The sequence below is a fragment of the Melospiza georgiana genome, chromosome 3 (assembly GCF_028018845.1).
Source record: "Melospiza georgiana isolate bMelGeo1 chromosome 3, bMelGeo1.pri, whole genome shotgun sequence".
Taxonomy (NCBI): Eukaryota; Metazoa; Chordata; class Aves; order Passeriformes; family Passerellidae; genus Melospiza; species Melospiza georgiana.
Genome location: NC_080432.1, coordinates 15,063,428 through 15,078,630, shown reverse-complemented (window position 1 = coordinate 15,078,630; position 15,203 = coordinate 15,063,428). Strand labels below are relative to the sequence as shown.

Below are 15,203 nucleotides of genomic sequence, written 5' to 3'. Positions count from 1 at the left end.
TTGCCTTTAAGATTTTCTTTAGAATTTCCCTTTAAATTTGGTCTGGAACATGCCAGTGAAGGGGAAACATCCCAGCAATATGATATTCTTTCTTTCCATGACTGATTACAGAAATTTTGATTATCTAATGCATAAAGGTGTTAACAGTACACAGATTAATGCAAAAAAAAACCCCCCAGATCAGACACCCAGATACAATTTCTGTACATTATACACAGATTATGATGGGAATGGAAATTCCTCTGTATTTACCTCTCTCAAAGTGACCAGGGTTTTCTTATCAATGGTAGCTCTTTTCACCAGCTCCTTGTTTTCCTTTTCCAGCTCCTTCAGGCGCAGACAGGACTCTTTATACACAACTATTTCTTTAAACAGAGATTTATTTTCCCTTTCCAGATTACTGATTCTGACATTATTTTCTTCCAAGGTACTATCTTTAATTTCTGCTTGCTGTCGAAGCCTTTTATTTTCCTTTTCCAGCTGTTTCTTATCCTTTTCCAGTTGAGAAGTCTCTTGTTCTAACAACTTATTCTCCTTTTCCAACTGCTCCAGGCGCTTACTGGAGATTTTTAACTCTTCCAAGTTCTTTTGCAGGGTCTGATTTTCAGTCTCTAAATCTTGTAATTCACTCTCTAATTGCTGAATTTTCTTATTGCTGTTTTCCAGGGCTTTCTGTAGCCTTTGGTTTTCTGTGTCCAAGCCTTGGTAACTGACTTCCAAGCGTTCAGTCTTTTTAAAAGAGGCTTTCATCAGCTCAAGGCTTTTTTTGAGCTGCTCCTTTTCACTCTCCAGCTCCTTATTTTCTAACTGTAACTGTGCCACTTTAATGCTCGTACACTTCAAGGATTCGATTGTCCTCCGTAACTCTAAATTTTCTTCATCCAGTTGGGAATTCTCCTTTTCTAAGGATTCCAATTGAAAAGTGAGGTTTTTCAGGCTATCCAAGGTTTTTTTCAGCTTTCTGTTCTCTGTCTCCAGGTCAGAGTTCTCTTGTTCTAAGGCCTCAATCTTCTCACAAGTGATTTTTAGGTTGGTGATTTTCTTCTGCAATAACTCATTTTCCTTCTCCAGACGATGGAGCTCGCTCTCTAATTCTTCTGCCCTCTCCCCTTTCTCTTTGTAGTGTTCCAGTTCTTTCCTGACTTGTTTTTTTTCAAATTCCATTTTATTTAACTTACTGCTGGTCTCTTTGATAGACTCATGGAGGATTTTATTTTCCTTCTCAATTTCTTTCATTCTTGCCTCAGCACTGATTTGTGAGCGCTGCCTTAGAGAAGCCACGGTTTGATTCAAGTGTTCATTTTCTTGTTCTAAGAGTTTAATCTAATTTGGGTAGAAAAATGGTAAAGTGATAAACAACTTGCCAACAAGGAATTGCTTTCATATATAAACTAAAAGATACTCATCATATCATATTCACCTTTTATTTTAAGTTAAAGAAAATCTCTGTTTATGTGAAGAATCACAAACATTATTTCAAGTTTGATAACAAAGTAAATCTTCAAATCTCTTCCTCTTGAATATTAACAGATAAACATAAGCCCAAAACTAATAAAGCACAAATCAAAAGAAAGCTTTGCCTACTTCCTGGCAAATTTAACTTTCATTTGTGTTTACCCATGTTTAGATTGCTTTTTCTCACACTCTGTGATTTGCAGAGCTGTGTGTCCACAAAGAACAGGACTGCAGCAAGTTCTGAACCAAACCTGAGATGGAGGGAGGTGTGGGAGCCACAAAAATCTCTTTATTTCATTTGGAAAAAGTAGAGGTGAGGGGTGGGAGGTGAGGGAATCCTGATCACATTCAACAACAATTTGAGAAGCAACACACCAAAGTTACACTGATTTTTGAGTTAAAAAGAACCTTTGGATACTCTGTTCCAAACCAGCTTCAGAGAAAGTAAATCATACTGGAATTATTTTCCTAGGAAACACTTTCCCAGATCTACCTCAAGGATAAAGGCAGAACCTACACCTTAATTTTCAGTATTTCTTGACTTTTTAGGTTGCTCCAAATCATTTGGAATTATCTGGGCATGTAACACCAGACAGCAAAATCCAGCAAAACTGTTTGGATCAATATTTAAATGTACACTAATAACCAATGTAAGGGATGTTTCAACAATAAATTGTTTGGGAGAAAAGCAAAAGTGCTGCTTGCAATGAAAAACAGACTGAGAAAATTACAGCCTGTTCTCCCACAGTGAAATCTGAATGGAACTATTAATTACAGATCTACAGCTCTGCTCCCAGCAATGACAAGCTGCTCTGGAATATTCACCAGAAACTCCTTAACAGGTGCCTAAAAACACAGCTCTGGAGCACCTGCCATGGCACTGAATAATGTCCATGAATTCTGCTTCTACAATCCCAAATCTAGAAGAAGTCCTGATAAATGCCTCCAGGATTTTGGGTGAGACCAAATGAATTTTATCTCATCCAAATGACTCCTACTGCAGTAAGTGTCAGCACAGGATTTTGGAAGAAATATGGAAGTTGCTGTTGACCCATCAGCCCCTAAGTAAATTATTTTAAAGCAGAAATAGGCCCACTGAAATATCAATCCTAAAACAAGATAGGTATCTTTAAGTGAAAGCAAACCTTCCATGCCAAGCTTTTTTTTTTCACCTCCCTCTTTTCTTCCTTCTGGAATTCCATTTACCAATAAACAGACTTTAAAAATACTTAGTATTTTCTGAAATACAATACTCTGCATTTCAGAATACTGGACTTGAAATTAAACTAAATGGCCATGTCATCAGGAGGTATAAAGAGAATTTATAAAAGCTAAAAGCAGCTCTGTAGTTATGATATTTTTAAAAAAATCTTTTCTTTAGGATTTTTCTCCTGAGAAGCTGAGAGACCTCAGGAACAAAATGTAAACAATGATTACCTGCTGCTGTGGAATGCAACAGGTGCATCTGGGATTGGTCTTGTGTGGTTGTTTCTAATTAATGGCCAATCACAGCCCAGCTGTCTGAACTGTCTCAGTCAGTCACAAGCCTTTGTTATCATTCCTTTTCTATTCTTAGCTGGCCTTCTGATAAAATCCTTTCTTCTGTTCTTTTAGTATAGTTTGAATATAATATAAATCACAAAATAATAAATCAGCCTTCTGAAACATGGAGTCAGATCCTCGTGCCTTCCCTCATCCTCGGACCCCTGTGAACACGGTCACACAGTTCTAGTTCTGAAGGACTCCATTCCTAAATCTGGGAATTCCAGAACTCTTTTTCCACTCAGGAGGTGCCAGTGTCCATCTTTTACAGATATTCAGATGCCAGTTTTTGGCAGTCACAAATCAATCCAGGTGCCCACAGCAGGAGCCCCTCCCAGTGCAGGGCAGAATGATGGAGCAGGATTTGAGGCTGCTGGAATTCCCATCAATACTCCAACATTACTCAAACATTACTCCAAGCACTGCCAGCTCCTGGGACCTGCTCTCCTCCACTGGGAGGTGTCTGGCTTCCCTCCAAAGTTACCAATTTTCTCTCCAGGCTGAGCTGCACCCTCCCAGCAGCTCCATGAAGCTGTGGGAGCGTTACAAAGCCCTGAACCCACAGGAAAGCCCCAGCCAGAAATGAGTCACGTCTCTCACTGCCTGCAGCTCTGAGCAAAGCTGTTTTCCTGCAGGAACCTCCTTTTGGCAAATCCACTGCATTTCCAATCCCTTTATGTCTGTAAAAGCCTCCAAAAGGGGAGCAGCAGAGCACAAAGCTGCAGTAAAACTTTGGGTTGTGCTACTCACTTGTCGCTCGGAGTTCTCTCGAAGTGCTTCAAGTGTCTTTTCAAGCTGGGCTTTTTCCTTCAGCAAATCTTTACTCTGATTTTGACTGTTCTGAAGACTTTGTTTCTCTTGGCTAATTTCATTCTCCAGCTCTTCAAGCTGGGAAGAGAAACAAAAGTTTGAAAATGTACTTAAGAACGACAGTCTTAGCTGGGTAGAAGGCACCCTTATAGAAATGAATAAAGAAGCTCAAGGGAAAGAATTAAACAGAATTTTCTCATCTTTAATTGAAACATTTATTTCTTCTGGGAATACATTTACTCCTGCCAGAATTTTCTCCCTGGCTCAGAACACTGTATCTATAAAGTATTTTAGTGTAAAAAAAAAAAAAAAAAAAAGAGTCAGATTTTCTCAGGCTTTGGATATTTCCTCCAGCATCTTTTTTTTCTCTTAAAATCCCATTTCAGTGAGATTTATACTGCTCCTCCAAGACTCTTCTAACTTAGGAAGGTTCAATGTTGTTTGATCTTACTTAACTATTTCAAGAGATAATTAAGATGATTCCTTGGGAATTAAATATATGAGTTTGTTTTGTCAAGTGTTTTCAACTTGCAGAGAGCAAAGCTATTTAAAATTTAAAATACCCAAGCATGATTTCTCTGCCACAGTTGAGTGGTAACAAGTTGACCTGAATGATATTTGTGTGTTTCTATTCCTTTCTTTTGGGCACAGCACAGAGGCTGCTCCAAAAAAACAGCAGCTTCTTAGGAATCAGAAACTCGTGGAAGCATGGAATGCAGTAGAGATTTCTTTAATTTTCTTTTTTTAATTATCTCTTAGCCACTCTAAGAATAGTCTTTCACCTGAGATAGCTGCTGATGTCAAAGCTATTTAGACATTTTCACTCCACTGTAATTAGCCCCAGCTTATTTTTTCCCTAATTTTTATTCTCTATAAATACCACTGACTAAATTATTCTATTTGATACACACAATTTGAAAAGTCCTGTAGCTGAGCACAGTTAAACCTGACAAACTCCCCTCCTGAGCTGTTTATCAATTCCCTGACCCACCTTCTCCCTCCCTCAGCTGAAATGAGGACACAGGACCAAGTTTTCAGCTCAGACTCATCACTCACTCTCCATCTCTGCACACACACTTTCTTCTGCTTCATAATTACCAAAATTAATGCTCTGCACTATTCTAAACCACTTCCATTACTCATCATATCCCCAATATATTATTATTTTTTTCCCTCACTGGTCACACTCTCACATAATAAAAAGAGAAACACCTTTTGGATGTGGTTTTACTTTTTACCATAAACTTACACACACTAACTCCACTCAGACCCTTGCAATGCCTTACCCAAAATAACAGCAATTCATAAAATCACCCTTTAGGAAGAAAATGGCAGAGAACATGAGGCAGTTCTCACACCATCCAAGCACACCCTGACCTTTACCTTCTTGCTAAGTCTTTGGTTTTCTTTTTCCATTTTCAGAATCCTTGAGCTGCTGCCCTCCACAGAGCCCACTGCACTTTGCAGCTCTTCCACAGTCTTCAGCAAACTTTGGTTTTCCATTTCCAGCTTCAGCAACCTGCTGGATGTCAGCTCATTCACCTCATGGCCCAGTGATTTCTGTGGCACTGCAGGAGAAAAACACCATTAGTCAAATAAAAGCTGACTTATTAGCCAGAATTGTTCAGATTCTGCATTTTTAGAGGATTTAACAGCCTTTGAAGGTCCTTCCAATGCCCTCTTGGTGACCAGAGCTGATCAGGATTAGAAATATTAGAAATTAAAATATGTTCTACTCTCCTAATCACAGCACAGATTTGTTTCCCACAACTCAGGATGTGGCTCCAAATTCCACAAGTGCTTTGCACAGAATCCAGTTTGTATCCAAGCGTGTTGTACTGAAGAATCCAAATTTTCACCACAGCTTTTCTCCTTAACTTGGAGAACAGCAAAGCCAGAAGAATCATGATCTGTGCTGCAGAGTACACAAGTGTGAATGGCAAATAATGGAATTTCCAGGTATTTAAGGGGTTTACACAACTATTTAATTGGGCAAGACTTCTCATGGACAGCCTGTATGTCAATGGACACATGGGAATCAGCATTTCTCCAGAGGACAACACTTCAGAAATACATTTAATTTCCCAATGCTACCCAGCCTCTGAGACTTCAATTTCAATAACTCATGTTTACCTTCAGAAAGTTCAGTAGTCCTGTTTATCTGCTCCAGCTCCCAGCCAAGGTGCAAAGACTCATCCATACTTTGTTTCTGAGCCATTTCTAGGGTCATGTTTTCCTCCATGAGCTCCTCAATCTTCTTTCTGTCCATATCACGCTCCTTGGAAATGATTTCACAGGTTAAAAGTCTCAATATGGGAAAAGTATTTCATTATCTATATTCTATTGATATCTGTATTATATTATCTTTATTATGTTGTCACAGGGAAGGGCAAAGTGCTTTTTCTGGTCTGCCTAGACAGTGAGATGGGGGGGAATTGGGAAAAGTTGGGAGAACTTCGAAAAGGATTTGAAGAACTTTTTGTAAAAAGAAGATTACAAAGAACCTCTTCTCCTCATAACCTACAGCAATCATTCCCTACTCTTCCAAATTTTACCTCTTTCTGAATATTAGGAAGCAAAGTGCATTGGATAAACACAATATTTAAGTGACATTGATTCACATTAAAAAAAAAAATCAAACCTATTGCTCTTGAATCTCTGCATTTATCATCACATTCCTTCTCCTCCGTGCTATTTGGAAGTATTTTATTAAAAATGGGAATTAAATTCAGTGTGTATGAGTTGCCTTTGCCACCCTCCCCTGGCACTCACCATCTCCATGTCATGCAGTTTAGCCTTCAGCTGTAAATTCTCCTTTTCTAACTCGTGCAGTTTATCTGATCGAGCTCGGGTCCCCTCCAACTGATCTTCCAACATTGTCTTGGTTTCTAGCAACACTTGATTGTCTTCCTTCAACTCCTGCAAAAATGGATCAACAACAACAAATAAATCCCAAACCAGAAGCATTCCCCTGCTCATGCAAACTTTGATACACAACCACTTCCAGAAACCCAAACTAAAACTGGGAGCTGAAACAGACTTTTATAAAAAGCACATCTGCAGCAATTCCATACAAATGCAACCCATGAATTTCTGTAAAAATAAAATTTGATATAAATTAAATACTCTCTAAGTCATTAAGAACAAATAAGGTTATTATAATCAAATAAATCAAATTATAATCAAACCATCAGAATCTCTGTGATTTGGGCTGTGATCTGGAAAGATGTACCACATGTACAGCCCAAAATTAGGTTTATAGGCCACTGGGCCCAAAGTCAGGCCATGCTGCTGAAAATGCACCTACAATCTTAAAATACAACCAGCCACTCTCAAAGGGCCTGAGCAGCTTTAATTTTGGTACATAGAGGATTTTTTTTAATAGCATCTGATGAAAGTAATGTGTAAAATACATAATTGCCAATTTTCCTCATGATATAAAGAAAAAACTTTTCAAACTTCAGCACACAGTCAGCTGCAAAATCTGAAAAAGGATCACATAAATATCCCTCATACTCCTCCCTACACAAATATTAAGTTAACTCATAATTATTATGAAGCAAACCCAACAAATTAATATTTATCTGTATTGAAGAATCCTTAAAATATCCAATAGTTTACCAGCTATGAAAACACAAACGATTTTTAGGGGATTTATTAGTTTAAACATTCTATGAAAATGAAACTTCCACTGTTGTCAAATCCTGTGCACTAATCTGTTTTCCTTTACTGATTTTTATACCATATGGCACTTGCCCATCAAATTTGTCATTTACAGACAGAATGATGGCCTGATAAATTCCTGCATGCTGATTTGCCTCCTAAATTACTAACTCATGCCAGAACTCTAAGTTTCCCTTGCCTGGTGTTGGAACATCTTTTTATAGTGTATTTTGTGCCATTGTCCTGTACTCATTTATGTGAGCAGCCCTCCTTTCTTCAACACTTGACTTAGAAAATTGCTTTCCCTTAGGAGACCTATAGAGGAGAAAGGAATTATTATATTTATAGCATTTTTGGAATTAATTCCTCTGTGAGTTTCTCAATCCATCCTTCATAGAAGCTTCCATTTGCCCTGCTAGCTTAGAGCTTTGGTGAACACTGCTGACTTCCATACCATTAGACATGGAAACAATTACCAAAAAAATGGAATTTGTCACAAAAGCCTGACTGCCATATCCCAGAGAGCAGGACACTGCAACACTTTCTCCCATCCCAATGTTTCCATCTCCAAATGCACTTTGGAAAAGCCCCAGCCAAGAGAAGAACTGTAGCAGGCCCAGGAGCTGCAATGCCCCCATGTTCAGCAGCCCAGGACAGGAAATGCCCACTCATGATAACTGGACCTTAGAAGCCCCTGTAAGACTATAGGTCACTTTCCTTTAATCCTTACTATTGGACAATTCCTAAAGCCTCTGTACCCTATAAAAACCCCTACTGTTGTCCCAGTTTGGCAGAAGAGCTGTCCCTGAGAACCTTCACAGAAGATTCAATAAAGACACCTCTATGGAACCTCACACAGCCTTCTCCTCTCTCCCTGTGTCTGCCTAAGGCACCCAGCAAGCAAAGAGCTGCAATCACAAAATGATAATGAGAATATAGAAACTATAAGGAAGATTGAAATGAAAGCAAGCTTTGAGATCCCTCAGTTACTGAGCAACTGGAAAACAATGGTGAGGCCAGCTGAAGGTGATCCCCTTTTGATGAAACAACACCCTCTGCTTGCAGACAGGCCCAAGGGTCAGAACCCTACTAGTTTAGCAGAAGGGGCTCAAAGAGGAGTTTTTAGGGTTTAAAATGTAACACAGTATGGTAATGTAATGATTCTTATAGGCTGTATGGAAATGCTGTAGGATTTGTATATTGTACTAGATTGGTTAGTGAGAATTAGAATATTCAACACAGAAGATTTATAGTATTGTAATGGGAACCTCGCTCTCTTACCTTTTTTACTCTCTTACACTCCTACACTCTCACCCCCTCATACTCTCTACCCCTCTCTTCTCTCAGGCTGCTCTGAGCTGTGGCTGGCAGCTTCCAGCAGGGCCCTGCACCCAGGCCCTTTGCAATAAACCCCAAGTTCCACGACCTGGCTACAGAGATCTCTCATCTCCATCCATCCCGTCCATCCCACAGTGGCTGTGGGTGATTTCTCCCTGGATTTACTCACCTCCACCCTGGCTTTGTAGAACTCAATGTCATGGAGCCTCTCCTTGTAGCGGCTGACTTCGCTCTCCAGCTTGTCCACGCGGATCGCCTTCTCGCGCAGCGCGTCCAGCTCGTCCCGGTACACGCGGGCAGAGCGCGCGTCCGACAGCAGGTTCATGTTCTGGGACACAGAGACGGGAATGCACAGGGGTATTGGTAACTCTGAGAATTCAATGAAAAATCCAATATATCGTACAGGATTGTAGGTGATTGTATTGCCAAGGAAACTGCACTGGGCTTTCTCAAGGAGTAACTATAATATATATATATATATATATATATATAGTGTCACCATGATATTTTCTGAAAAATCCCTTTGCCAGGATTTTTCCTCCTGAGAATCAGTTTTGCTCCTTTGCAATGTGATTTGGAGAATTGTTTATCCCAGCATGTGAATTGTTTTTACTCAATGACCAATCCCAGTCCAGCTGTGTCAGACTGTGGTCTGTCACAGGTTTTTATTGTCATTCTTGTCCAGCCTTCTGATGTATCCTTTCTCTCTTTAGTATAGTTTTAGTATCGTATAGTTTTAGTTTTTAGTTTACTATAGTTTATCATATCATATCATACTAAATCAATAGAGTCTTAGAGTCAAATTCTCTAGAGAATTTGAGAGAACTTAAATGAGAGATGAGAGAGATGAGAGAACTCATCTCTCACCTCGTCCTTGGGACCCTCACAACACCACACCATATACTGTATATTTATGATGTATTTAAGGTTTTTCCCCTCATTATCACCACACAAAGTATAAAGAAAAGCCAGACAAAATTGGACCAGTTTAATTTTAAGAAGATCCTTTCAGAGGATGCACTGGTGGCAAATTGCTTGAATGAAGAAATAAAACAATTAGAGAAGAAATACTAACCTAAGTTAGGGCATTGTTTTTAATTGTATATTTATGATGCAATGAGGGGAAAAACCTTAAATATCACCACACAAAGTATAAAGAAAAATCAGACAATTGGAGCACTTTCACTTTAAGAAGATCCTTTCAGAGGATGTACTGGTGGCAAATTGCTTGATGAAGAAACAAAACAAATTAGAGAAGAAATACTAACCTAAGGGCATTTTAAAAAATTGTATATTTATGATGTATTGAAGGTTTTTCTCCTCATTATCATCACACAAAATATAAAGAAAAACCAGACAAAATTGGACCAGTTTCATTTTAAGAAGATCCTTTCAGAGGATGCACTGGTGGCAAATTGCTTGAATGAAGAAACAAAAAAAAATCAGAGAAGAAATCTCTAAGTCAAGGCATTTTTTTCCATCATAATATACCAAATAAAGGAATAAATTACACAAGGTAAAGTTTGGAATGCAAAATTAAAAAATAAACATGAAAACATACTTAATATCAAAAAAGAGTGGTGAATTGTTCTGGTGGTGGTAACTTTTCTTAAAATAATAAAATGATTAAACCCACACCTCTTGCTGAAGTCTCTTCAGTTCAGCTTCCATCTGTTCCAGCTCTTGTTTACAGTCAAGCAGCTGCTCAGTCTTTTCCTCACTTGAAGGAGAAAACACAAACCAGTTAAACATGGCCACAAAACCTGCTAATGATCACCAGGTTTGAGAACAAAATGCTGAGATTTGAGAGGCTTCCACCTTTAACCTACAATTTCAGGGACATCAAGAGTGTAAAATTTAGGGTTGGCATTAAGGTTTAGTTAATATCATTAAGTTAAAATAATATTTTAATGTTATCTTATGTAATATTTTAAATGTTAAGACTTTTCATAGGTTTAAATTGTTGTTTCCTACTCACACAGGGCAGAAAATAGGGTGTAAAATAAGGAATTTTTGCAATAAGGGATTTTGTGTAAGAAACCACAGGCATTGGTGGTTAGAAAATGAATGAAAATGAATGTGTACCAGGAGATCCACATCCAAAACTCAACTCAGAATAATTTCAAATAACACCATCAAAAGGTCCAAATTCTTTCCAGGAGAACCAGACACTGACTCCTTGTCACAATCAAGTAAAGCCAATTTTAAAAGCACTTTTATAGCTCTGTAATTTTTCCTTTTCTGGCAGAGCAGAATTAAGGGTTTTAGGTGTCTTCACTCAATTGAAGAAGATACTGCTTAATAAACTCAGTAATTTCATGAAACACAATGAATTTTAACTTTATGGGGACAACACAGTGTCTGTTTTAGTATACTCAGAAACCTGTGATAAAAACAATTTGACACAGAATTCTACAATTCTTACATGACTCATTCTTAACTTCCAACTCATTTCCCAATCCTTAAAAAATGAGTTTGTTAAACCATGACTAAGTGCAAAGGAAGTATTTAATTCTCTCACAGACAAAGAGATGTTAAAAATTACACTGCACCTCAGAACAAACATTTGCTGTAGAAAAACCTGCCAATATTGAATATTCTTCAAAGATGTATTGCATATTCAAATGTGTTACTGTATTATTCTACATTCTGGAATACAAGTAAGAAACTAAAGTAGAAAAGGGGGAAAGAAGAAAATTTAATGCACGGAAATGTATAATGCTATGTCAAAGCAATCATACCAACAAAAACTAGGTATGTTTTAAACAGAACTAGAGCAGTTGTTTTTAAACATGAACCAGTTTCACCATGAATGATCTCTTTGGAAAAGGATTGTTTGGAAAAGGTCACTGAGCCTACAAGCAGGGGAGGCTCAGCTCTGCACAGCTCAGTGCAACATCCCTGTCACAGCTTTCCCCCTCCAGAGGTGCTCAGAAACCAGGCACAAACACAAATTTATTCCTGATTTCTGTGACTTTCCCATCAGCATCATATTGCTGTTATGGTTCTACATGGGAACACACAGAACTCAACACTCAGAAAATGAGGTGTGCAAATTCCTTCTTTGGGGTTTCTGTATTCCCTGGTTTGCATCCAACTGAAAAATAATCTTTACAGACCTTTTATAGGAAATTACATCAGCTACATTGCATATTAAACCAGGTATGAAGGTTCACTGCCAAAACCAGATTATAAATAAATTTTATGCTGAGTATTTCCAAGTCTGGAATTAATGTAATTTAAAATTTATCAAATAGATGCAGCATTTAACACTAAATGCTGCAGACAGAAGTTAATTCATCCAAGTCTGGTATTTTAAGATACTGCTACATGCAAAGGGAAATTATTTACCAACTGAATTCAAATAAGAGTGCAAAATGTGGACTGTTCTGAGCCATCAGTGTTGCCCTAATTGCACGCTTCAGCTACAGACTGGAGAGGATTGGACTAAATTATACAGAACATACCAGTGTTCACTGTTTAGGCTATCTATTAACTGTCAATCAAACTAATAACAGCAATTTTTTCACTAATTTTCTTGGTGCAGCTGTTTATAGAATATCCTGGGCGGGCTCATTGCAGGAGACACAATAATACAGACATCAGGGAAAAAGAGCCCCAGCTTTTGTCCTCTGTTCCTCATGAGGACCATGCTGTAGTGGGGGAAGGGGATCCTCTGAGTAAATCAACAAGATCCTTAATCCAGCCAGCTAGAAATCATCTGATCAACAAACTCTGAATTGTGACTTATGCTACCTTCAGCTTGTGATTTAGTTTACCTGTCTCCTCTCCCCACTGCTGAATTTTAAAAAAAAAAAAAAATGTTTATTTATGCTGTTTCTACACATACTGAATCTCTTCAGTTGGAGTATTTTAATTCAGAACACACACACTTCACTCTGCTAAAACAACTGACACATTGCTACAGGGAGAAGCAGATTCTCCACAGGTCTGTTATTGATCTCCTCTTTAAATAACTCCTCACTCTGCTCAGATCTGCTCCTTGACTATGAAGACAAAGAGCCCACAGAAACCTACAGAATCAGGAGCAAGTAAGTGTTGTGCAGACAAGAAATCTTTTACACAGGAACAAAGAGGTGGGAGATAGGAAAGCATTCTAATGGAAAATTTTTGTCCTATCTGCAATGATTTTGAACCATGAATTAACCATAGGTGAATATTTCTCGTTGGAAACAGGTCACCAAATGATGCTGCTGAGAAGGAATCCCTCCCGCATCATCTCCTTTTAATGATCACCTGGTTTGAGAACAAAATGCTGAGATTTGTGAGACTTCCACCTTTAATCCATGATTTCAGGGACATCAGAGAAGAAAATTTAGGTCAAAACATCATTATGAATACAAACAGAGACAAACACAGATGAAACACTGTATTTGTCCCATGGGTCCACAAATCTTCTTGTATTATAAAAATACCCCTCCTGGGGAGCAATAACTAAAAAAAAAAACATTTGAAATGACAAAGAGCTATATAGGCTGGGGAAGTGTGGCTGGACAGTGTTGAGGCAGAAAGGGACCTGGGTGGTTGAATATGAGCCAGCAAAGTGCCTTGGTGGCCAAGAAGGCCAGTGGCATCCTGGCCTGCATTAGAATTGTGTGGCCAGCAGGAGCAGGGAGGTCATTCTGCCCTGTGCTCGGTGCTGGTGAGGCCACATCTTGAGTGCTGTGTCCAGCTCTGGGCCCTCAGTTTGGGAAGGATGCTGAGATGCTTGAGTGCGTCCCATGTAGACTTTCAAAACTTCAAACTTTCAAAAGCTTTTTGAAGGTCTACACTGTCAAGCCATACCAATAAACAGAAACAACTGTGTCTTGTGAATGCTGAAACCAGGAACAACTTGTTCCAGATCCTGAGGAGATTTCCTGTGGGTTGCAGGATGAGAAGGCTGGTGAGGGGCTGGGAACACAAGCCCTGTGAGGAACGTTTGAGGGAGCTGGGGCTGTTAAGCCTGGAGAAGAGGAGGCTTAGAGGTGCCCTTATTGCTCTCTACAGCTTCCTGAAGGAAGGTTGTGGACAGGTGGGGGTTGGTCTCTGACAAAACCAGAGGACACAGTCTCAAGCTATGTCAGGGAAGGCACAGGTTGGATATTAGGAAGAATTTTTTCACCAAAAGAATAAGAAAGTACTGGAATGCTCTTCCCAAGGAGGTGGTAGAATCACCATCTCTGGATGTGTTTAAAAAAAGACTGGACGTGGCACTTGGTGCTGTAGTCTGGTTGAGGTGTTAGGGCGTAGCTTGGACTTGATGATCTTAGAGGTCTCTTCCAACCTCATCATTCTGTGATTCTGTGACTTGGCCAGAAGAGGACCAGATGAGTGGAAAGGATGAGTGTGAATTGTACTCACAGCTCCTGCCTGAGCCTCCTGATCTTGGCCTTGGCGTCGGCGAGCTCCACGCTCAGGTGCTGCCGGCTCTCGGTGCGCTTCATGCCGGGGGAGCCGCACGGCGACTGCGCGGCCGAGGCGTGCGGCAGGAAGCGCAGGCAGTCCCGCTCCTCCGACAGCTCAATGATGGTCTGAGGGACAGAACAGGGAAAAGTCCAGAGGGGCCCTCACAGAGCCACCTCTGGGTGTCACTCACAGCAAACACTCCAATGGCACCACAACGATGGGAAGGTTTTGGCCATCGAGGAAATCCAAAGTTCTGCCTGCACTTCTATGCCTAAAGTAAAGAGCCACAGCTTTTGAACAGCACCTTCTGCTGTTTTACATTTTATTTTTCTGCTATTTTAAATTTTGTTTTTCACTTCAGACTTTTAAGCCCACAAAATGGCCGCTACTCAGAATGGACTGGGTAATCAAAAGTGTGAATTCCTTGAAAACCATCACCTGTTAAAAATAAAGATAATACTCCTATTTCCCCCTATAAATAAAGGTGTTAGCCAAATATGAACATCTCTCACAGTTTTAAGTATTTTTCCTTTGCTTTGAACAAAGGCATCACCCCCATCCTCCACCCTCTGTTGTATTCCTATCAAGGCTGTGATCTGGAAGAACTGTCAAAGGAATATTTGGAATAATTGCAACATTGACACATCCACTCTACTGAGGGGCAATCTGGGACCACCAAGATGATTCACAATTCTAACTTTGTAGGAAATACAGTTCTGTTCCTTGATACTAACATGGTACAACAACTGTGCCTCAAGATAAGCCTGCAAAACCTCCTCTCCTGGTATGGATTCTGCTTTGTCCCCCTCAAACCTGGACAACAGGACATGGGAATAGAACAGCTTTCAGTGACTGCCTTGCAAATTGATGGGTTATTGATTCCTGGTAAATGCAGCTGATACAGCCTTGGATTCCCTGTTTTCAGCTACTGATGAATGTTGAAGTTGTTTCCCATTCTGGCTATGTGGAAAAGATGACCTCTTATC

At 39.5% G+C, this 15,203-nt stretch overlaps 1 protein-coding gene across 15 annotated transcripts in view; it reads right to left on the bottom strand.

Moving 5' to 3' along the window:
- CCDC88A (coiled-coil domain containing 88A) overlaps positions 1-15,203 on the bottom strand; it is a 71,485-nt gene that overhangs the window by 31,068 nt on the left and 25,214 nt on the right. For all 15 annotated transcript variants that reach the window (XM_058021210.1, XM_058021211.1, XM_058021213.1 and 12 more), the window contains 8 exons: positions 14,173-14,342; positions 10,447-10,528; positions 8,978-9,136; positions 6,580-6,726; positions 5,941-6,085; positions 5,191-5,375; positions 3,748-3,885; positions 253-1,323 (listed from right to left, as the gene is read on the bottom strand). In XM_058021210.1, coding sequence (XP_057877193.1) covers positions 253-1,323; positions 3,748-3,885; positions 5,191-5,375; positions 5,941-6,085; positions 6,580-6,726; positions 8,978-9,136; positions 10,447-10,528; positions 14,173-14,342 — 2,097 coding nt within the window. The remainder of the gene's footprint in view (positions 1-252; positions 1,324-3,747; positions 3,886-5,190; positions 5,376-5,940; positions 6,086-6,579; positions 6,727-8,977; positions 9,137-10,446; positions 10,529-14,172; positions 14,343-15,203) is intronic.